This window comes from Tamandua tetradactyla, chromosome 7 (genome assembly GCF_023851605.1).
Source record: "Tamandua tetradactyla isolate mTamTet1 chromosome 7, mTamTet1.pri, whole genome shotgun sequence".
In the NCBI taxonomy this organism is placed as follows: domain Eukaryota; kingdom Metazoa; phylum Chordata; class Mammalia; order Pilosa; family Myrmecophagidae; genus Tamandua; species Tamandua tetradactyla.
In genome coordinates this window covers 47,365,227-47,388,016 of record NC_135333.1, presented here as the reverse complement: position 1 = coordinate 47,388,016, position 22,790 = coordinate 47,365,227, and the positions used below count along the sequence as shown (strand labels likewise).

Sequence of the window (22,790 nt, the reverse complement as noted above, 5' to 3'; positions counted from 1 at the left end):
AAAATAGACTGAGTTCAGAAATAAATCTACACATCTATGGTCAATTGCTTTTCAACAAGGATGCCAAGTCCATTCAATGGGGACACAGTAATCTCTTCAACAAATGGTGCTGGGAGAACTGGATATCCACATGAAGGGGAATGAAGCTGGATCCCTACTTCATACTATGTACAAAAATTAACTTAAAATGGATCAATGCCCTAAATATAAAAGAGTCAAACCCATAACAGTATTAGAAGAAGACATAACATGAAGTCTTTTGTGACTGTGCATTTGGCAATAGATTCTCATATACGACATCAAAAGCAAAAGCAACAAAAGAAAAAAGCATAAATTGGACTTCATCAAAATTAAAAACTTTTGTGCACTGAAGGACATTATGAAGAAAGTGAAACGATAACCTACAGAATGGGAGAAAACAGGTGCAAATTTCCTATCCAATAAGGGCTTTATATCCAAGATGTATGAAGATATATGAAGAATTATTACAGCTCAACAACAAAAACACAAACACCCAACGTTAAAAGGGGGCAAATAACTTAAATAGACTTTTTCCAATGAAGACATACAAATGGCCAATAAGCACATGAAGAGATGCCCAAATCATTTGCTATGATGGAAAAATAAATAAAAACTACAATGAGATAACACTTTAAACCCAGCAGAATGGCTATTAATAATAATTATTTTTAAAATAAGAAAATAAAAAATGTTGGCAAGGATGTGGAGCAATTGGTACACTCCTGAATTGCTGGTGGGAATGTAAAATGCTGCAACCACTATCTGAAACAGTTTGGTGTTCCTCCAAGTTAAACATAGGTTTAGTATATGACCAAGTCCCTGAAAACAGGGACTTAAACAGATATTTATATAACAGTGTTCATAGTGGTATTATTCCCAATACCTTAAAAGTGGAAACAACCCGAATATTTGTTAATAAATGAAAGGATAAATATTTATGTGTGACACAAACACATAAATAAATCTATACACAATGAATATTACTTGGTTGTAAAAAGGAATGACGTTCTCTGACCAAAAGGGGGAAAAGAAGTGTAATTAATAAAGAATCAGTGGCAGAGAGAGTTCAAATAGAGTTGAGAGGCTATTCTGGATGTTGCTCTTATGCAAGTTTCAGGTAGACCTTGCTACCTATCATAACCTGCCAACCCCCAACCAGGACACTCCAACCAATCCTAAAGAATACCTAGGGCAATATATAAGATTCCACAAGGGTTCCATACAACTTCCAGATGGGTCCCTGGTCCAGATAAGTCCTGAAACGTAGCCCAGCCTCTCCAGAACATCAGATAGTTCCATCTTCCTACCCGATATTAGTGATGGACCCTGCCAATATAAAAAATTTAGAATTGCCATAGCCCAAACAACCCTAAAGAGAGGTATGGAAAGATCAAAGGTGGTGATGGTGTATCTTCTATACAGAGAAGATAGGATTTAACAAATGAATACGAATGCTGAATCATTAAATTGATATCTCTTTTAATCTACAGTTCAACTCTATTTGAACTCTCTCTGCCACTGATTCTTTATTAATTACACTTCTTTTCCCCCTTTTGGTCAGAGAACGTCATTCCTTTTTACAACCAAGTAATATTCATTGTGTATAGATTTATTTATGTGTTTGTGTCACACATAAATATTTATCCTTTCATTTATTAACAAATATTCGGGTTGTTTCCACTTTTAAGGTATTGGGAATAATACCACTATGAACACTGTTATATAAATATCTGTTTAAGTCCCTGTTTTCAGGGACTTGGTCATATACTAAACCTATGTTTAACTTGGAGGAACACCAAACTGTTTCAGATATTAGAGCAGCTAGAAGTAAAAACCTAAAATTGCAAAATTGTAACCCATGTCAAAGTCTGAAATATGTTCTACAACTAATTGTGGTGCTGTGCTTTGAAATGTATAGCTTTTTTGTATATATGTTATTTTTCACAAAAAAAGAAGGAAAAAAGTCAATTGTGATGATAAAAAAATATTTAAGCCCTCTAGCCTCCTAAATTCTGGAGCAGCTAGAAGGAAAAGTATGAGAGGATTGTATGACAAACTCTGGGATCTGTCCTATAACCACTTTTTGATGAGTGCTTTGAAAACTATTGCTTTTTTATTTCTTTGCATTGTATATATGTTATACTATACAATAAAAAAAGTTAAAAAAGAAAAAACAAAACAAAAAGGAATGAGGTTCAAATACATGCTACAGTATGATAAATCTTGAAAACATGGTGAATGAAATAAGCCAGGCACACAAAAAGACAAATACTGTATGATTTGATCTGTACGAAATGCCTAGAATAAGGATGTTCAGAGGCAGAAAGTAAATTAGAGGTCACCAGAGTCAGAGGGACAGGGAAATGGAGCATTATTGTTTAATAGGTACAGAGTTTATGTTTGTGGTGACAAAAAATTTTGGTAATGGATGATGTATGGAGGTAGTAACTGTAGCACATCATTGTAAATATAATTAATGCCACGGAATCGTGCACTTAGAAATGGTTAGAATAGAAAATTTAATTTTACATATATTTCACTATAAAAATTTTAAATGAAGAATTACAGTATGGGATGATTGTTCAACTTTGTAAATTTATGGTATGCAGAATATATAGTTATCCCTTCTAAATTGCAACTTTCTCCATCATGGTTTTGATATATCACAGTGGCATAAGAAACTAAAGGGAATTTTTGTGGGAGTTTTGCAGAAGCTGTAGATGACATGCCAAGGCCAGCAAACACAGAAAAAGTTTAGAAGCTCAGAAATGCATTATATATATAGTATTGCATAATATCAGCATATTGTATCTATTAATATCAATAAGGTACTGTAAAAACTCCATAAAAGAAAAAAGAAAAAATTCAGACTTCTTCTCTGGTACAAAGGGAAGGCCAAGAAATTTTATGTGGATTTTCTACATCCTGCAATGTGGAAGGGATAACTGTATCTTAATTTTTAAAAAATTTTAATAAAACCCCAGTTTGTGACTTGACCAAGTGACTGGTGCACTGGATTTTCTCAAAGATGGGGAGAGTATGACACACCAGCAATATATGGGAACGCAAAGCAACCACAAAGCAAATACCCATCTCAAGTGCTAAAATTGCACAGGTATCTTGCTAGGAAACAGATGTGCCAAAGTGAATTCCTCCTCACAGAGGTGTCTTCCAAGAGAAGATTCCTGAAGCCTGTTACAGGAAGCTATAACAGAAAACTGGATTTGTGGAACGTGGTAGGAGCACCCAGAATAGGAGAGTGGATATGTATTAGCATGAAAATAAAACTTTATTGCAAATTATACTGATGCTATAATTAAAAGCAGGCCTTTAAGAAACCCCGTAATGAAAAGGGTTCCCTATCACAATTTGCAATTTTTTAAAATCAAAGAAATTTACATTTGGTTTGCTGTGACACTGGTAAGTTCTGGCTCAGGTTGGTGATCTATGACATATGAAGCTTGAAACATTATCAAGTAAATTACTCTTTATGAAAAGTCCATGACACAGTGTAGTTTATAAAAAGTAATGTGTTTACAGTTAGACAGAGAGACCCCGGGCTTAAGTTTGCATCTGAGGTGTGACCTGGGCAAGTAATTTACTCTATGGCAAGGTTACTATATTGTGTCTATGAGAAAAAACATATATACAAAGTGCAGAGCACATACACAGAGTTTTAAAAATTAGTTCGGATTTTACCATACTGGGTCCCAATACAGTATAAAATCAAATAAAAATTCTACATTCCAAGTCATTTCAATTAGAAAAAGAAAATCCTTCACATATTCCTAACACACACAGGGGAAAAGGAAAAAACTGGAAACTGAATTTGTCAATGGGGATGAAGAACCACTGGAATCCATTTAAGAACTCTTTATTATGCTACCACTGTTTGTACCATACCATATACTGCCAGAATCAGAATGGCATCAAGCAAGAGTGCTGTCTTGTGGATACCCTGCACTAGTGAGGGGGCTGAAGGCACACGGGCATGGTCTGTGGGTAGTTTCTGAAGTACCAGCCTTGCTCACCATTCCTCTGAAAACTACCTTTGGCCTCATATCTCACTAAAGGTGTGTCTAAACGGCCATGTTGTACCACATGACAATTCCTTCTCCCAACCCCCCACCTAGCCAGAGCTTGAATAAGCAAGCCCCAACAAGAGCCCTTCTGGACAATCTGAACTAAGAAATGGATTCTTTAGGCAACTACTGTTGGCTGATGGAAGGAGAGAAAGAGAGAGAAGAGGAGAGAAGGCTGGAGAGAGAAACAGGCCTTGGATTCTTGACCTTCCAGTCCTCATTTCAGCCACACTTTATTTTAAACGTTTTGAACATACTTTATCATACATTTAAAAAAAAAAAAAACCCTTTCTCTACTTGAAATAGTTTACAGGAGATGTTACATGCATGTAATAAACAAAAGACACACAGAACTACACCCCCCTACTTGTCAGCCATGCAACCCTGGACAAGTCACTTAGGTTTATGAGCCAAGCTTCTATGGCCAAAAACATGAATCTGCCACAGAGGATGACTGAGAGATGGGGTGGAAGACACCACGTGAGAGACACATTCAGTAAAGACCAAGGGGGCCTCTGACAGGAGTATCACATTCAGAAAGAAAATGAGGACTGAGACTTCATAATTATTTTAACAAAGAACATGAACATGATCTCTCTTCTTTCTCCCCCAATTTAGGGAAAAATAATTGAAGTTATCCTTTCAGTGGTATGTCCTCACTTCTCACTTGGTCTGTGTGTCGTTGAGATTGGCTGTAGGGACTTTCCCTCAGTTAACTGTAGGGAATCAATGGGAAAATGTAAGTTTTTATAAGGTCTTGAGTTTTTGCCAAATACCAGATCTTTAATTTTTTAAAACGTTTTTATTGTGAAATGCAGAATACATACAAAAGGGATAAATTTCAGAGTAACAAGTAGCTTCAGAACAAATTTTAAAGTATGGTATGGGTTACACTTCCACCATTTCAGATGTTTCCTTCCAGCTGCTCTAAGACACTGGGGACCAAAAAGAAATATCAAGATGATGATTCAGTAGTTATATTCATTTCTTAAATCTTATCTTCTCTGATATAACTCATTCTTCTCCTTTGATCCTTCTCCCAGTCTTCATGGATATTTGGGCTGTGACCATTCTAACTTCTTCATGTTGAGGAGAGGGTGTCAACATTATGTGGTAGGGAGATGCAACTGATTGATGCTCTTGGAGAGACCTGTAACTCTGGGCTTCAGGGCTTATCTAGCCTAGGAACCATCTGGAGGTTAAATGTTTCTGAAAAATAAACTTAGTGAGTGAAACTTTTATAGAGCCTCAGATAGAGCCTTGGGTATTCTTTAGGGTTTTCAAGAAAACTGTAGGTTGGGGCTTGGCATACCATGGCAATTAGCAATATCTAGCTAAAGCTTGCATAATAGTAACCTCCTGAATAGCCTCTCGACTCTATTTGAAATCTCTTAGCCACTGATACCTTATTTTGTTACATTTTTTCCCCCTTTTGGTCAGGTAGGCATTGTTGATCCTATGGTGTCAGGGCCAGGCTCATCCCTGGGAGTCATGTCCTCATGTATCACATGTACCCTACGACTGTCCCTCTTCTTGTATACTGGCTGCAGATAACTTGTTCTGAGTTCCACAGGTCCAGAGCCAGAGGAGAATTTTTTGCCTTAGGACAGAATGTGCCTATAACTGACTCTGATGAGATTTTGTACCATTTTTTACTTTCTATGGTATTTGTATTGTTACTGAAATGATTTAAGGCTTTTGTGATATTGTGATGGAGTGAATGTACTTTGTATATAGAAAGAACATGTGTTTTGGGGGGTCCTGAGGGGAGAATGTGCTGGTTTGAAACTATTATTTATCCCAGAAAACCCATGTTTTAACCCAATCTTGTGGGGCCAGACCTATTGTTTAGAGTGAAAAACTTTGATTGGATTGTTTCCATAGAGATGTGACACACCCAGTTGTGGCTGCAACCTTTTGGTTACGCACCCATTCAAGGCGCATCTTGATTAGTTTACTAGAATCCTTTAAAACGGGAAACATTTTGGAGAAATCTCAGGTGCAGATGCTTGGAGAACAGAAGCGACAGAGCCAACATGAGACCCAGATGATTGGAGATGCAGGGCCCAGCAAACATAGCCATTTGCCTTCCCAGGAAATGCTAAGCAAGCCAGAACCTGGAGAGAGCCAAGGGAGGAACCCCAACAGGAAACAGAGGCTGAAAGCAACAGAGCCCAGAAGCAAGGGACCAGCAGATGCAACCCAGATTCCTTCCCAGTTGACAGTGGTGTTCTGGATGGCATCAGCCTTTCTTGAGTGAAGGTAACCTCTTGTTGATGCCTTAATTTGGGCATTTTCTTTGCAGATTTCAAGCCCTTGATCTTGAGGCTTGCTCTTCTAAAACTTATTTCTGTAGCAGAGAAGCTGAGCCTATCTATAATTATGCCTAAGAGTTACTTCCAGAGAACCTTTTTTGTTGCTCAGATGTGGCCTCTCTTTCTCTAAGCCCAAACCTGCAAATAAAATCATCACCCTCCTCCCTACATGGGACATGATGTCCAGGGATGTAAATTTCCCTGACAATGTGGGACATGACTCCAGGGGATGAGCCTAGGGGATTGACAATGCCTTCTGGACCAAAAGGAGGAAAAGAAACATAACAAAATAAGCTATCAGTGGCTAAGAAGGTTCAAATAGAGTTGAGAGGCTATTCTGGAGACTACTCTTATGCAAGCTTCAGCTAGAAATTGCTAATTGCCATAGTTTGTCCCAACCCATCATCATAAGAACACCTAAGGCTCCAATTGAAACTCTACAAAAGTTTCATGCACTAAGTTTACTTACCAGAAACCATAACCTCCCCAGGGTTCCTAAGCCAGATAAATCCTGAAACCCGAAGGATCAGCCTCTCCAAGGGCATTAATTAATTCCATTCCCCTATCCTATACTGTTGACACCCCTTTTCAACAAGCCCAAAGATCCCTATAGCTTGGGTGAAGGTTCAAAGAATGACAAGACTTAACAAACAAGTATGACTGCTGTTTTAGTTTGTTAAAGTTGCTGAAATGCAATATACCAGAAACAGAATGACTCTTAAAAAGAAGAATTTATTAATTTCCAAGTTTACAGTTCTAAGGCCATGAAAATGTCCAAACTAAAGCATCCTGGGAAAGATACCTTGATTCAAGAAAGGATGAAGGGCCCACAACACCTCTGTCAGCTTGGAAGGCATATGGCAATATCTGCTAGCTTTCTCTCCTTATTTCATAAGGAAAATCCCCTGGGTTTTCCTGCATTTACAAAGGTCTCTAGCTGTGTGGGCTCTGTTGGCTCTGTGGGCTCTTTCCAAAGTGGTTCCCTCTTAAAGGGCTCCAGTAAGCAACCCACCTTGAATGGGTGGAGAAACATCTCCATGGAAATCATCTAATCAAAAGTTATCACTCACAATTGGGTGGGTCACATCTCCATGGAAACAAGAAAAAAGATCTCATCCAGAAATATTGAATGAGGAGTAAAGAACATGGCTATTCTGGGGCACACAACAGTTTCAATTTGGCACAAGTGTTGAATCATTATATTGATATTTCTTTTAGGGTCCAGTGTTTTGGAGCAGCTAGAAGGAAAATCCTGAAATTGTGGAATAGTAACCCATACGAAACTTTGAAATCTGTATGTAACTACTTGTTAAAATGTACCTTGAAAATTATTGCTCTTTTTTGTGTATATGTTATATTTCACAATAAAAAATATTTAAAAGAAATCAAGGGTTTGACCTATTAACTTGGGAGTCCCTCATGTTTGAGAAAGTATCAGTGAAGTTTAATAGCTCCATATTTTTTCTCCAGTCCCTCAAGGGACTTTGCCAATACATTTAATTATCTGCCCAACATACTCTGGAATGTAGTCAGGTGTTAACATTAAGCTGTACAGAATTGCAAGACCTTGTTCCCAGTTCTGGGCTCCATATGTTTAGGTTGTTCAGTTAAATAGGTTAAGTTAGATCGTGTACTACAGAAAATTTAAGTTTTTGTCAAAATAAACCTCTTTTCTTTTGATCTCACATGGTAGCAAAGTTCTAAAATATAAACAATATCATCCTTTACCCTGAATTCTGATTTACCTTAGTCCCAACCAGATTGGCTTCGTTCTTATCTCTAATTGAAGCCTGACAGTCTTTAAATTTATCAGAAAAAAAAATTTCAGGGAATAACCCTAAAATAATGAAACTATTACCTACTCCAGGGAATAATTTAGCTATCTATCTGCCAACAAGAGCATATTCATAATTGCTTATGTTATTTCCTATATAAATATTCTTAGTAGCTGCCTTCTATTCCATGAAAGTGAATGTTGAGGAAAAGTTCTCAGTGGGAATGAGACAAAAATAACATCAATTTGTCCCAGAAATACACATTGTGAATTTCAGGGCTAGTAAAGCAAAGAAAGAGATTTGGTGGTGTTACCACCTTAAACACTAATTTTATTTTGAGGGGCACATAATTCAATCTCCAGCAAATGTCAAGAAGTATTTGACCCCAACTGTGTGACTGCAAGCACATGTATTTTGCAAATGGAGATGTATATCAGTAGGGCAGGAGTAAGAAGACAACCAGTTTAGTCAATTCTTCTGCAACGTGCCCTGTTTTCCAGGGATTCCCCAAATGCCTGTAGTAGAAAAGAAGACAGGTTTGCAAGGAGTGTAAGAATCCTTGAGAATCTATTCATCCTCAAACCCAACCACGAAATGTGCTAGGGAGATTATCCTATCCTCTTTAGAACTGTTGTCGACCACAGCAGAGCTGAAATCTGCAGTAATTTGAGTTGTTTCTGATAAATCACATAGGAAGTTGGACTGAGATGTGAGATGAACTTTTATCTATATAGAAATTCTTTGCTAAACAATTAACTATAAACAAGATCACTTTAGAACATTTAAATTGCTTGAAAGTTTTTGAGCTCCCTCCAGTGATCTACTTGGAATAAAATTGATACCCTAATTGCAAATTAGGATCGTTCTAGATAATCTGCTAGCCTAGTTCTATTTGCTGCATATTTTTGAAAATAATGAAACTATATTTCTTTGAACATAGCCTTATTTATTAAAACTGGCAATCCCTCCTTTCCCTATGTTTTTTTTTGGAGGGGTGGGATTCATGACATTTTTATGGTGGTAGGTCACTTCCATTTACCACTTGCATGGACCACAGTTATATGAAGAGGGCATTTTTTCATGAAAAATAAAATACAAAAATAGTGCGATTCAGTACTTTATAATACTTAAGCCATTGTTTTCTAAAAAAATATTTTTATTGAGAAATCTTCACACACACATATTGTATACATACATGGTATACAAGCAATGGCTCATAATATTCATCACCATGACCATTTTTAGAACATTTGCATCACTCCAGAAAAAGAAATAAAAAGAAAAAAGAAAAAACTCATACATCCTATACCCCTTATCCCTACCTCTCACTGACCACTAGTATTTCAATCAGTCCAAATTTTTACCCTTTATCCCCCTATTATTTATTTTTTAAGCCTTACATTTTACTCATCTGTCCATACCCTAAGTCATTGTTTTTAATTAAACATTGAAACATTCATTTTCCATTCATGGAATCTGGGTATTAGCCATTAAGTTAATTAGCTTTTTTAGTTTAAGAAAACTCTACAAAACTAGTAGTAAGCACAGTCGCATTTAAGTTTTGGTGCAAAGTAAGAAACTAAGTTGGGTATTTTCCTTTTACTTGAGGGTCTAGCTTCAATTTAACATATTTAAAACAACTAGGAAACACATTGCACTCAACTTGTGGAGATCAATTTTTCAGACCACAAGGGCACCATTTAGTAAATTACCGCTTTGTGCACTGACTGCCACAGAATGGCCTCAAATCAATAATTCACCTTTTAAGGTGTAACTTTTACCTACTTATTCCTCCAAAGCTCATTATTTGTTACTTATTTAAATTGGTGGAGAATGAAGAGCCTAAGGATAGAAAAGAGGAGTCTTTCAAATTTTAGCATTTACTAACTTAAACTACTTAAAGAAGATCTAGGTTTCTATGACACAAAATCACCAGCACAACAGCCTTATGAAACACAATTACTCCCCCAAATTTGGCACATGTTGTCAGTGTTGGTTGTAAGGATGTATGTACCCTAAAAAAGCCATGTTTTAATCCTAATCCCATTTTGTAAAGGCAGTCATTTCTTCTAATCCCTATTCGGTATTGTATGTTGGAAACTGTAATTAGATCATCTCCCTGGAGATGTGATTTACTCAAGAGTGGTTCATAGACTGGATTAGGTGGAGGTGTGTTTCCATCCATTTGGATGGGACTTGATTAATTTACTGGAATTTTATAAAAGAGGAAACATTTTAGAGATTCGGAGGGAGCAGAGCCACGACATAGCCACGAGAAGCAGAGTCCACCAGCCAGTGACCTTTGGAGATGAAGAAGGAAAATGTCTCCCGGTGAGCTTCATGAAACAGGAAGCCAGGAGAAGCTAGTAGATGACACCCTGTTCACCATGTGCCCTTCCAGATGAGAGAGGAACCCTGACTGTGTTCGTCATGTGCCCTTCCAACTGAGAGAGAAACCCTGAACTTCAAGGGCCTTCTTGAACAAAGGTATCTTTCCCTGGATGCCTTAGATAGGACTTGTCTATAGACTTGTTTTAATTGGGACATTTTCTAGGCCATAGAACTGTAAACTAGCAACTTATTAAATTCTCCTTTTTAAAGGCCATTCTGTTTCTGGTATATTGCACTCTGGCAATTAGCAAACTTGAACACTGTTTAAATTCAAATCCAAAAAACAGTCCAGCAAGAGGAGAAACTTGAACTTTCACTAATCTTACATTTTAACAACCTACAATAAATCCATGATATCAACCTTTTCCCACCAGAAGCTAACATGTTCACTGCTTTAGGTTATCCCTAAATTTTGATTAACCATATCAAACATGCAATTAATGTGCTGCTGTACAAAACAGAGGGCAGAGTGATGCCACCATCTGCTACAAGGATTCGAGGACAGATCCCTCACATGGGCCCTAAGATGAGTCCTGCTGTGTACCCTTAAGATTCCAGACCCTGAAAGCAAATAATCCTGACCAGACCACCAACCTACAATATCAATCACGCTAACAGCAGTAAACAGAAATTATAGTGGAGAGGAGTCCAACGTCTTGCTTGGCAGACAGTGGACAGGTACTGCAGTTATTTGGAGAGTCCACCACGTGTATGTCTGGGCCCATTTCTAGCATTCACGCTATTGTTTCAAAAACGTCGTATATTTAGCGGTTATAGGCAAATTTCTATCACTGCATAACAGAAGTAAGGCTCAGATTTCTGTAGAATTTTCCTTCCTCTCGTAAAAGAGAGGACAACAAATTGTCCTAGACTTGATCATTTAGTACTTGCAGATGCCACTGAAGTGTTCACTGCAAAAACAAAAAGGCAACTCAGAAATGGGGGATCCATTCCGTCAGCCCTTCTTTTTCTCGATCTCTCATTTAATATTTAATATGCAAGCTCGGTAAAAGTTCCTTTCTTAAATAAATCCTACAGCAGACACTCAGGATACAACTGTTTTCCACTCTGAACCGTGCATCACGGAAAGAATCCTCTCCACTAGCCCAGAGGCCTTCGGTGACTGAAGCTGACCCACTTTGGCTTCGGACAGAGGTCCGCGCGCCCCGACACCGCCTTCAGAAATGCGGGTCTCCACCCTAAAATCACCCCCTCCAAAAGCGTTTCTCCTTAGCAGCGGAGGCCGTCGGGTCTGCTGGGGGTGGGGGGCGGACCGAGCGAGGGAGGGGTGCGTCGAGCCCTGGGGGAAGGGGGCTGGGGGCTGGGCCTGGCGGACTGCCGGGGGACCCCGCGCTTCTGAGAGCTGACCTCGGGATCAGGCGGCTGTGTACCAGTGAGGGCGCACATGGGCTCACGGGACCCCGGTCCCAATCATACTGCAGCCCCCGCCAGCGCTTCTGCTAGAAACGCCAGGCCGGGGCGGGGCTGCACCCGACCCCCCCGCCTGGAAGCCCCTGCCTGGCTGCACCCCGCGTCTCCCACCCTCCCAGATCCCCCTGTCCCGCTGCACCTCCGCGCCGCCCGGAACCCCCTGCCCGACTGTACCCCGCGCCCCCAGCCCGCCCGGATATCCCTGTCGGGCTGCACCCCTAGCCCTCCGCCCGCCGGGATCCCCCTGTACGGCTGCACTCGCGTCCCGCGCCCGGAACCCCACTCCCGGCAGCGCCAGGCACCCTCCGCTCGCCTATATTCCCCTTGCCCAGATGCACCTCCGCGCCTCCCCGACCCTCCCCCGGGCCAGGAGACAAGTAGGGCCTCTCCGAGCCGCTCCCCCACCCCACCCCCAGCCTCCCCAGCTTCTCTTCCTGGGCAGTGGCGGCTGGGGGAAGGGGCAGCTTTTGCCGAACTGCCAGGAGGACAGCGGGGGATCGACGAGCCCCTGCAGGAGAAGGGTCTGAGGGCTCCTCGACCCCACCGGCAATCACCGCAGGGAGGGGCTGGAGAGGGGATGGCGGCTAAGGGAAGGCAGGGAGCGGGTAACGAGGCCTTCCCCCAGGTCCGAGCCCGCGCCCCCCTACCTTCCCCGACCCCGGATCCCCCGGTTTCGGAGCGCGGCCAGGACCTCACCACGGTCTCAGAACCCGATAGGTAACACCCGCGCCCCCAACCCGGCCGCGTTCGGACCCGCGCCTCCCGCCCAGGAAGACCCACGCCCCTACCCTCGGGCGTGCTCTGCCTCTTCCTCATTGTCCCCGTCGATCCCGCACGTGTCCTGATCGTCCAGCTCCAGGCTCTGCTGGCTGGCCGCGGACTCACTGTCCTCCGCCATCTCGGCGGCGGGGCCGAGGGAGGAGGCGGGAGGAGGGCGTGGAGTGGGCGGGGCCAGGAACCGGGGCGGGGCGCAGGCCGGAGATCCCCGCCCACCGAGTCCCGGAAGCCCCATCTGCCCGCCTGGGGCCACGCATCGCACCCGGAGGGACTGGGAGTCTGGGCAGGGCCGCAGCAGTTCGCGGGTTGGTTTGGTTGTCCGTCGTGCATCTCACTTCCCTCTGGGCCCCTCACCGGGGACGGGTCTCGCTAACATCCAGGTCTGTTTGTGATTCCGAGGGTGCTACAGGTCAGATCACCAGGAACTTGCCCACGGGCATGGGCTCGGGGGAGGCGAGCCAGGGCCAAGTACCCCAAGACCCCCAACGTACACGCACGTATTGACGTTCCATTTCATATGCTCTCAATGAGGTAAATAAGACCTCAAAAGCCACCTGAAATTTTTGGTATGGGTCCTTTTTAGCAGAAGGTATTGGGAACATTTTGTGGTTGTTTTTTTCTTCCACAAGAGAAAAAATGTCCTTAAAATGCGATTAGATGGAAGTATCTAAAGGAGGAAATTGCAGAGCAATTTCAAAGTCCATCAGCTGTTTATAACTAATGTTGAGCCAGCCACAGCTCTGTAAAAAGTGCAAAGTGGGCCAAAATACATGAAAGTACAATACAGTCTTTTGCAATTGAAGCTATTTCTGTTGTAGGAAGTTACTTACCTGGCCTCTGGCTTCAAACTTTTGGATAAAAGATAAAGTCTTCCTACAGCAAATCCTATGAATATAATAATTGGATAACTGACCTGGTTGAGTAACCAGTAAGATCCTGGTCGGGTACAAGCCTTTTAGATCAGTCACTATGACCTGTGGGAAGGATTCTTTAAAGCTTTTTTTTTTTTTAACTTCAAGGTAAAGGAAACTCAGCAGACATATTTGTTTGGATTTTTAAGAAGCTTTGATTAAGAAACTCTCAAAAAAGAATAAGCAATGAAATAATCCTGGAGCAATAAAATGAGGACATGAAAAATCAGTTAAATGCTAGGGACAATGAATAACAGGGAACCTCTGTTCCTCAAAATAGAAAGAAGTTGGGCCAGACATCTGTACAGTACTAGGTTGATGTATTACATAATACAAATATTTCTCAGCATTAATCATTTGAGTCAGGAAAGAGTTTGCCAGTGACCCTGGAGGTTCCTAAATCCTTTAGTCACAGGTAGAAACTCACTATATTTCTAAAATATATTTCTTCTTTCCCTGGTTTAATCCCAGAATTTGGCAAATTGAAATCAGGTGGCATCCTCTGGAATCTCAGAGGCTTATTTGGAGGGAGAGAGAATAATAGTAGCATGTTTACCAGTGTGTTGAAAGAGACCCTTCAGAATTTCCTATCCTATCTTATAAATTATATAACATGCTTATATAATTGGTCTGTTTTACTTTAAGTATTTTAATTTCTTGATATAACCAGAGACAGTATAATCCTCATTTCTGCTTATAAAGTACATTTGTTAGGCTAAAACAATAATAAATTTAAAAACCACATACAATCCAGGGAAAGACTGGGGGTAGTTACTGTTATCCATAAGAGAATGTGGCTTGACAAATTTAGATATGCCTTAATTACAATGTAAATCAATCTACCATTGAAAGATTGCTCATTAGCTGTAAAGTAATACTACCTAGTCCTTGACCTCAATTTTTATTCGACTATTCTTTTGTTTCATGTCTGATTACTGTAATGTGAAGAAGAAACAGCACGGGTTGGGGGACGGGGGTTAGGATTACAGAAAGAAGCAATTAAGGGAGTTTGACAGTGGAATTCCAAAGGAAATTTCGAAGACACTCATTTTATTTATAGAAATATAAAGGATCATTCTGAAGGGATATAACATGGAGGACCCAACCTGCCGTTCTTCAGTTCTTCAGAAGATAGAAAATGGTAGAAACAGCTGAAAAGAGATTTAATGAACTGGAAGGTAGCTCTAAGAAAATAACCCAGAATTCAGTTCAGAGAAATAAAAAGGTGAAAAATTTAAAGAAGTTGTTAAGAAGCATGAGTAAGAAAATGAAAAGGTTCAACATTCATCTAATAGGAGTTCCAGAAGGAAAAAAAAATGGAGAGAATAGAGAAAAGGCAATATTTGAAGAGATATTGACAGTGAATGTTCCAGGATTAAAGAAAAACATGTATTTTGAAAATCTACCAAGTCCCAAGTGAGATTTTTAAAACATCTAGACACATTGTGAAAATGGTCCAGAATCTCATTTCTTCTTATATCCATGAAATTAACTTTGCAGCTCTTTTCATCAAGATCCCTGAATTTAGTATGACTTTTTTACTTCCTTTGGTCATTAGACTGTGATGGAAATGATGATGTGCCAGTTCTTGAGGCTAATTGCAAAATCTAGCCTCAAAAGACCATCTGAAACTTCTCTTTCTCTCTTTCTGTCTTTCTCTCAGTCCCAGAACCCTACCACTAATACACAAACAAGCCTGATGGACAAATATGAGACCATATGGAACAGAGCCAAGTCATTCCATATAAGGTCCTCCTGGGATCAGCCAGGCCCCAGCCAACCTGCCACCTGGCTGTAAGTGCATACGTGAACCCAGTGTATATCAGCAGAGTCACCCAGCTGATCCATGGACACATGAGAAGTAATAAATGGTTTTTTTCTTAATATGGTAAATTTTGGAGAGATTTATTATGCAGCAATAGACAACTGATACTGAAATTGGCATATGGAAGTGGGTTATTGCCACAATAAATGTGTGGTATTGGCTTTGCAATAAGATGGCCGGCAGAGACTGGAAAATGGCAAAGGAATGATCAAAGACTGGAAAAAATGGTGTTCTGTCTTGTGTAGTGTCAAAATATTTGATAAAATTCTTGTCCTTAAAAGTTTTTAAGGTAGAAAATACACCTAATATACTTTCACACTTGAGAGAGATGATTTCCAGGTAGATTATTGAAAGTGTCAACTGGCTGCTCCTAAATGCGTATGATAAGGTTCTGCAAGAAAAAGGTGAGATAAGCAAAGTTTCAAGAAGAATTGAGGAATTATAGAGGGGCCAGCACTTGCTGGGATGGGTAATAAAGATGTTTCATTTTCTAAATTAGTAAAAGTATCAAAGTACATCCAGGTCTAAGGTAAAAATCAAATCAAGGTTGTGTTTCTTGAGACCTCTAAGACAATTAATCTGGTGTATATTCAGCTCCCTGAACTTGACAAATGGGCTCCTCAGACTTTTGAAGTTGCTGTCCCACAGTCTCAAAGTAGCTAAAGGAACAATTGTGGGTGTGCTTCTTTCAAGTAAAGTGAGTTCTAATTAAATATGCAGAAAACCCACAAAGTATTTACTAACAAAAGCATTGCCACCCTGGACTTACTAGGACAGAGACTATTCACATAAAAAAAGGCTCTGGTCCTATATATATATTTTTTTTTTTTGCATGGGCAGGCACCAGGAATTGAACCAGGGTCTCCAGCATGGCAGGCAAGAACTCTGCCACTGAGCCACTGTTGCTCACCCTCTGGTCCTATAAAATTTTATGTGCAAGTAACAGACTGAGAAAGCTCCTAAACTGTGAAGATGACCCAATATCTTCAGACATAGGTAAGCTGTGGAATTGAGAAAGGAAGGATGCCCCAGGTAGTGCCAAGAATAGTAAAAACAGAGCCTGATCCAGGAACATTCCACAAACCTGGAATAGGGTGATGTGACAATAATTGTCCAGCTAGATCTCAGAATACCATGACCAGTGGCCACTCTCTGTAGCCCACTTTTCCCATTTCTGAATGGCAATTGTGGTTACCCTCTCCCTGTACCCTTTCCCTTGTCCCTGGTGTATTGGGTGATGTATGTGGGGGCAGATCCCTTCTCTTCTTAGCTCATGAGGCTCTGGATCAAAAGGGCCCTATCTGAGGAGCTGCATCTGGATCTGAAGTACATTACAAGATCCTGAACTTTGAGGCTGATGTTGTTATTGGATGAGATTTTAGGGGTTCTTGGGTAGAGAGGGGGAAGTGTATATATTTTTCATATAGGAGGTGTTTTAGTTTGCTAAAGCTGCTGAAATGCAGATACCATAAAATGGGTTGGCTTTTACAATGGGGATTTACTAACTTATAAGCTTATAGTGCTGATATCATGAAAATGTCCAAATCAAGGCATCAACAGGTGGTACTTTCTCCTCAAAGACAAGTTACTGATGATCCTGGGCTGCTCTGTCATATAGCCAGGCACATGACTGCATCTTCTGGTCTCCCCATCTCTTCCATCTCTCTTCTCCTCATTGCTTTCAGTTTCTGGCTTCAACGGTTCCCTCTTTGTTTCTGTGACTCTCTCTCTCTCTCTCTCAGCTTCTGTGTCTTTCTCTCTGTTTCTTCTCTGAATTTCATCCTCTTATAAAGGACTCCAGTAAGAGGATTACGACCCACCTAGGACATGCCTCAATTGAGATAATCTAATCAAAATTCCTACCTACAAAATGTCCCACCCACAGGAATGGATTAGTTTTAAGAAAATGATCTTCTGGAGTCTCTAAAGCCTCTTAACCATCACAGGAGGGATGTGAATAATCTTTTTTTTTACATGGGCAGGCACCAGGAATCGAACCCGGGTCCTCTGGCATGGCAGGCGAGTACTCTGCCTGCTGAGCCACCATGGCCCACCCGGATGTGAATAATTTTGGCCAGAGGGCAGATTGTGGCAGATTGAATGCAAAAATATAGCTTCAGGGTGGTGCAGCGGTGGCTTAGTGGCAGAATTCTCACCGGCCATGCCAGAGACCCAGGTTTGATTCTTGGTGCCTGCCCATGCAAAATAATAATAATAGTAATAAATATATATATGGCTTCAGTTCTCCCGTGTTGTCTTTACAGCTCCTACCATCAAGGGATGGAGCCTATTTTCCATCATTGGAGTCTGACTGACTAATAAAAAATAATAGAAATTCTAGCACGCAAATACCTCCTTTTGCCTCCTTGAGTACTTCTACTTCTAGTAAACATTTCTGATCATGCTGTCTGGAATACATTGTTTTTATTAAATAATAAAAAACTTTGGCAACGTGGAAGAAAATGCTAAAGTGAGCTTGGCCTGGAAAGACCTGCAGGCTTTCATGCTTTCTCCTGGAAGGTTACTCTACCACAACACAAGCCTGGGTCAACCTGTTGGGTGGGTATGGAGCAGAGCTGAGTTGGGCCAGAAAGCCTCCTAAAGTCTCCAGTTCAAAGTCAACCTACCAACTGATCACAGACACAGCAGCAAGCCCAGCTGAGATCAGCAGAACCACCAGCTGACACGTAGTCTTGTGAGAAATAATAAGCAGTTGTTTTAAGCCATTAAGCTTTGGAGTGATTTAGCATGAAGCAGTAACTAATAGGTACACTCAGAAAAGCAAAGACAATGAGAAAATCTTTAAGGTTGATTTGTTTTTGTCACTTTTGATTATGGTCTGTATACCTGGGTGTTTTAGTTTGCTAAAGGTAACAAAATGTGATATACCAAAAATGTGTTGGCTTTTACAATGGGGATTTATTAATTTACAAGTTTATAGTTCTGAGGCTATGAAAATGTTCAAATCAAGGCATAATCAAGATGATAACTTCTTCCTGAAGACAAGCTGAAAGCAATCCTGAACTCCTCTGTCACATGGCCAGGTACATAGTGATGTCTGCTGGTCTCTGTCTTCTCTCCAGGATTTTGCTTCTTCCAGCTTCTGGCTTAGTGGCTTCCTCTCTGTTTCTGTGGTTTCTGTCTGTTTTCTGTGTGGCCTTCTCCCAGCCTCTCTGACTTTTCTCTCTCAGCTTCTCTGTGTCATTTTCCTGTGTTTTTCTCTCCATATTCATCCTGTTTAAAAAGGACTCCAATAAGAGGATAAAGACCACCTGGGGGCATGCCTCAACTGCAAAAACCCAATCAAAAGATCCCATCCTCAAAAGGGATACATCCAAAGGAATGTTGAGCTTAAGAGCATCATCTTTTCTGGGGTACATACAGCTTCAAAGCATTACTCTGGATATGTCTGAAAACAACTCATACCCATCAACAGTTTGCACTTTCTGCTTTGTGCTGACAAAAACAAAGTCCATTACTTTTGCATTTTACTGCTTATTCCTGATGGATGGCTGGCTTCAGACTCATGCTTTGACTTGATCTTACTTTTTAAAAAAACTAATCCCAGTTGTAATTGTTGAGGGACAGAATGTTCTTAGAACCCTAGGACCACACTGCATATTATGAAATTGTGCATTTGAGAACAATTCTTAATGTCACCCTGGGCATAATTTTCACATTTCAGCTACTTTATTATTCTGTTAAAAGTCTTCCATCCTTGTTCAAACCAGCACAAGTTTTGTGTGACATATGTACAGCAGAGTGGCCAGATCATGGAATTTGCTTCTGGTTGTGTCCCATAAGGCAACTGGAAGCTTGGGGGTTGTGCTGGTTTGAAAGGACATATGTCCCCCAGAAATGCCATGTTTTAATCCTAATCCCATTTTGTAAAGGCAGCCATTTCTTCTAATCCCTTTTCAGTATTGTATGTTTGAAACTGTAATTAGATCATCTCCCTGGAGATGTGATTTAATCAAGAGTGGTTGTTAAGCTGGATTAGGTGATGACATGTCTCCACCCATTTGGGTGGATATTGATAAGTTTCTGGAGTCCTATAAAAGAGGAAACATTTTGGAGAATGAAGGAGATTAAGAGAGAGCAAAGCAGAACAACATAGCCAACGAGAAGCAGAAGTCCAAAAGCCAGTGACCTTTGGAGATGAAAAAAGAAAATGCCTCTCAGGGAGTTTCATGAAACAGGAAGCCAGGAGAAGAAGCTAGCAGATGATGCTGTGTTCACCATGTGCCCTTTCAGATGGGAGAGGAACCCTGACCATGTTCACCTTGTGCCTTTCCAGTTAAGAGAGAAACTGTGACTGTGTTCACCATGTGACTTCCACTTGAGAAAGAAGCCCTGAACTTCATCGGCCTTCTTGAACCAAGGTATCTTTACCTGGATGCCTTAGATTGGACATTTCTATAGACTTGCTTTAATTGGAACATTTTCTCGGCCTTAGAACTGTAAACTAGCAATTTATTTAATTCCCCTTTTTTTTTTTTTTTTTTTTTAAAGGAAAGACAGAGAGAAGGAAGGAAGGATAGAAGGAAGGAAGGAAGGAAGAAAGGGAAACATTTTTAAACATTTTCTTGTTTTATTGTATTCTGTTTCTCCGTTTTTGTTACATGGGCTGGGGCCGGGAATCGAACCGAGGTCCTCCGGCATAGCAGGCAAGCACTTTGCCCGCTGAGCCACCGCGGCCCACCCTTAATTCCCCTTTTTTAAAGCCATTCTGTTTCTGGTATATTGCATTCTGGCAACTAGCAAACTAGAGCAGGGGTGATGCTGATGAAAAATGCTAGAAGAAGCAGAGTTGACACCACAGCAGATGGAGGCAGGCAATTACTGAGGAGCTCGAAGATGTCTGGATTCTGAAAACAGGCTCCCCTGGAAATCACACTGCATCACTGGAGAGAATATCACCAAAATTCATAGTTTGTTTTTTTTAATAAGGACAATGTATTCCAGAATCACACTGCATCATCAGAAATTTTCACTAGAAGTAGAAGTACTAAAGGAGACAAAAGGATATATTCTAGCCTGTTCAGGAGCAGGGCTTCCTGATCTTTTGGGAAGGGATAGTGGAGGAAAAGGAAATATTAAAGAAAATGAAACGGGTTGGTAAGGGAGAGGAAGGAGAGGAAAACCATGAGAGGGAGGAGAAAACAAAGGAGGGTCATGGCATGATTCCATATTGCAGGGTGGGAAAATTTGCTTAGATCATTTCCATGGAGATTGACCCACTCAATTGTGGATGGGAACTTTTGATTAAATTACTCCATGAAGATGTGATACACCCAATTGGGGGCTGAAAGATGGCAAAAGAAGGAATTTCCAGCCCTGAGAGATGTTAAGCTAAGAGATGAAATCCAGTTTTGCCTCAGAGCAGCTAAATGGGGGAGACACCTAGAGAGGAAGCCACTGGAATCAGAAGCTGGAAGCAGTGGAACTGGGAACAAGGACCGGCAGATGCCAGCCACATGCCTTCCTATGTGACAGACATCAACCTTTCTTCAGAGTCAAGGATCTTTCTCTAGATGCCTTAGTTTGGACATTTTTAAGGTATTAGAACTGTAAATTTGTAATTTAATAAATCCTCTCTATAAAAAAAGCCATTCAGGAGTAAAAGAACATGGCTGCCCCCCACAAGATTGCATTAGCAAACTAAAACACCATGAATTTTCATAAAAACTTAAAGTACAGTGCTAGAAAGGAAAGATATAATTTAATTTGATTCTTCCAGAACAGAGATTTCTTCCAGGAATCATATGTGAGCACATGATTCTCCTCACTCTTTCAAGAACAAAGTAGAGGAGGAGTGGAAGGGGGTTACCTATCAAAGGAATAGAAGAGAAAGAATCTTTCTCACTCCATGACTGTCAAACTTCATGTAATATAGCACCATTTTGGTAGCTCCCCTCAATTCCTTGAGATTTGGTTTGTTGTTCCCTTGGAGAGAAGTCTGAGCTTGCAACCCAGCTCAGATGGCAAGAACGTACGAAAGTCTCAGCCAACCTGGAAGACTGTCTTAAAGGTAAAAGAAACCTTGAAACGAGGAGGAAGGAATGCATTCACTGTTCTCATCTGAGAAGCTAACTATACTGAAAGTAACAATGGTAAAGTAATACAAAAATAAAACATTTCACGGCCATGTCCTGGAGCCAGTTCACACAATTTCCAAAAAGCTGACCTTGTGCAACTCTTCTCAACTCTGAGTTTAGTGACTTCATGCTGGTAGCTTGATATTGGCCATGATGGAAGTGTTTACACCACAGAACTTGACAGATACTGTAAATCAGGGCTTTTTCCCCTAAAAGAGCCAGTTGTTTAACATTTAACAGCACACAGATATGGGTTTTTAAATTCAGCGATTAACATAATTAGTTCTTAAGGAAGTGCAAATATAAACTAAAGTGAGATCCCACTTCACACTCAGTAGGAGGGCTATATTTAAAAATAAAAATGAAATGACATAATCTTCCTGCATTATCAATGGCAAAAGAGTTTGTCAGTTTCTCAAAAAGTTAAGTGTTGAATTACCATATGACCTAACAGTTGCACTCCTTTTATGCAAAACTATATATGCAAAAGAACTGAAAGCAGGAACTTCAATGGATACTTGAACATCAATGTTCATAGCAGCATTATTCACAATAGCTAAAAGGTGGAAACAACTCATGTCCAAAAATAGATGAATGGATAAACAAAATGTAGTAAAATATTATTCATCTGTAGAAAGGAATGAAGTTCTGATACATGTCACTCATGGATGAATCTAAAAAATTATGCTAAGTGAAATAAGCAGGCACAAAACGGCAAATATTATATGGTTCCGATTATATGAAATATCTAGAATAAGGAAAGTTAGAGAGGCAAAGTAAATTGGAGGTTACTGGATGCCAGGGAGAGGGAGATGGGGAGTTATTGCTTAATGGGTACAGAGTTTCTGTTTGGAGTGTTGAAAGGTTTTCATAATGGATGGTGGTTCTGGTGGCACAGTGTTGTAAATGTAATTAATGCCATTGACTAATGAACTTAAAAATGGTTAAAATGACAATTTAATATGGAATATGTTGCCACAACTTAATTTTACTTTTAAACACACTGGGGGAAAAAACAGCACCAAAATAAACATTTTTTTAAAAAGGGTTAACATGGCTTTTTTGTTGTTGTTATATATATGCTACCACAGCAAAATTGTTTTTAAAAATCAACAAATCATGGATAAATAGAGGGATGGATAGAAGATGAAGTAAAAATAGCCA

The 22,790-nt window shown here is 40.4% G+C and overlaps 1 protein-coding gene across 3 annotated transcripts in view; it reads right to left on the bottom strand.

Annotated features, from left to right (window-relative positions):
• Positions 1-12,930, bottom strand: part of NMT2 (N-myristoyltransferase 2) — a 68,806-nt gene extending 55,876 nt beyond the window's left edge. For all 3 annotated transcript variants that reach the window (XM_077169331.1, XM_077169332.1, XM_077169333.1), the window contains exon 1: positions 12,804-12,930. In XM_077169331.1, the coding sequence (XP_077025446.1) occupies positions 12,804-12,913 (110 nt within the window). In that variant the 5' untranslated portion in view covers positions 12,914-12,930. The remainder of the gene's footprint in view (positions 1-12,803) is intronic.
• Between the last annotated feature and the right edge of the window lie 9,860 nt (positions 12,931-22,790).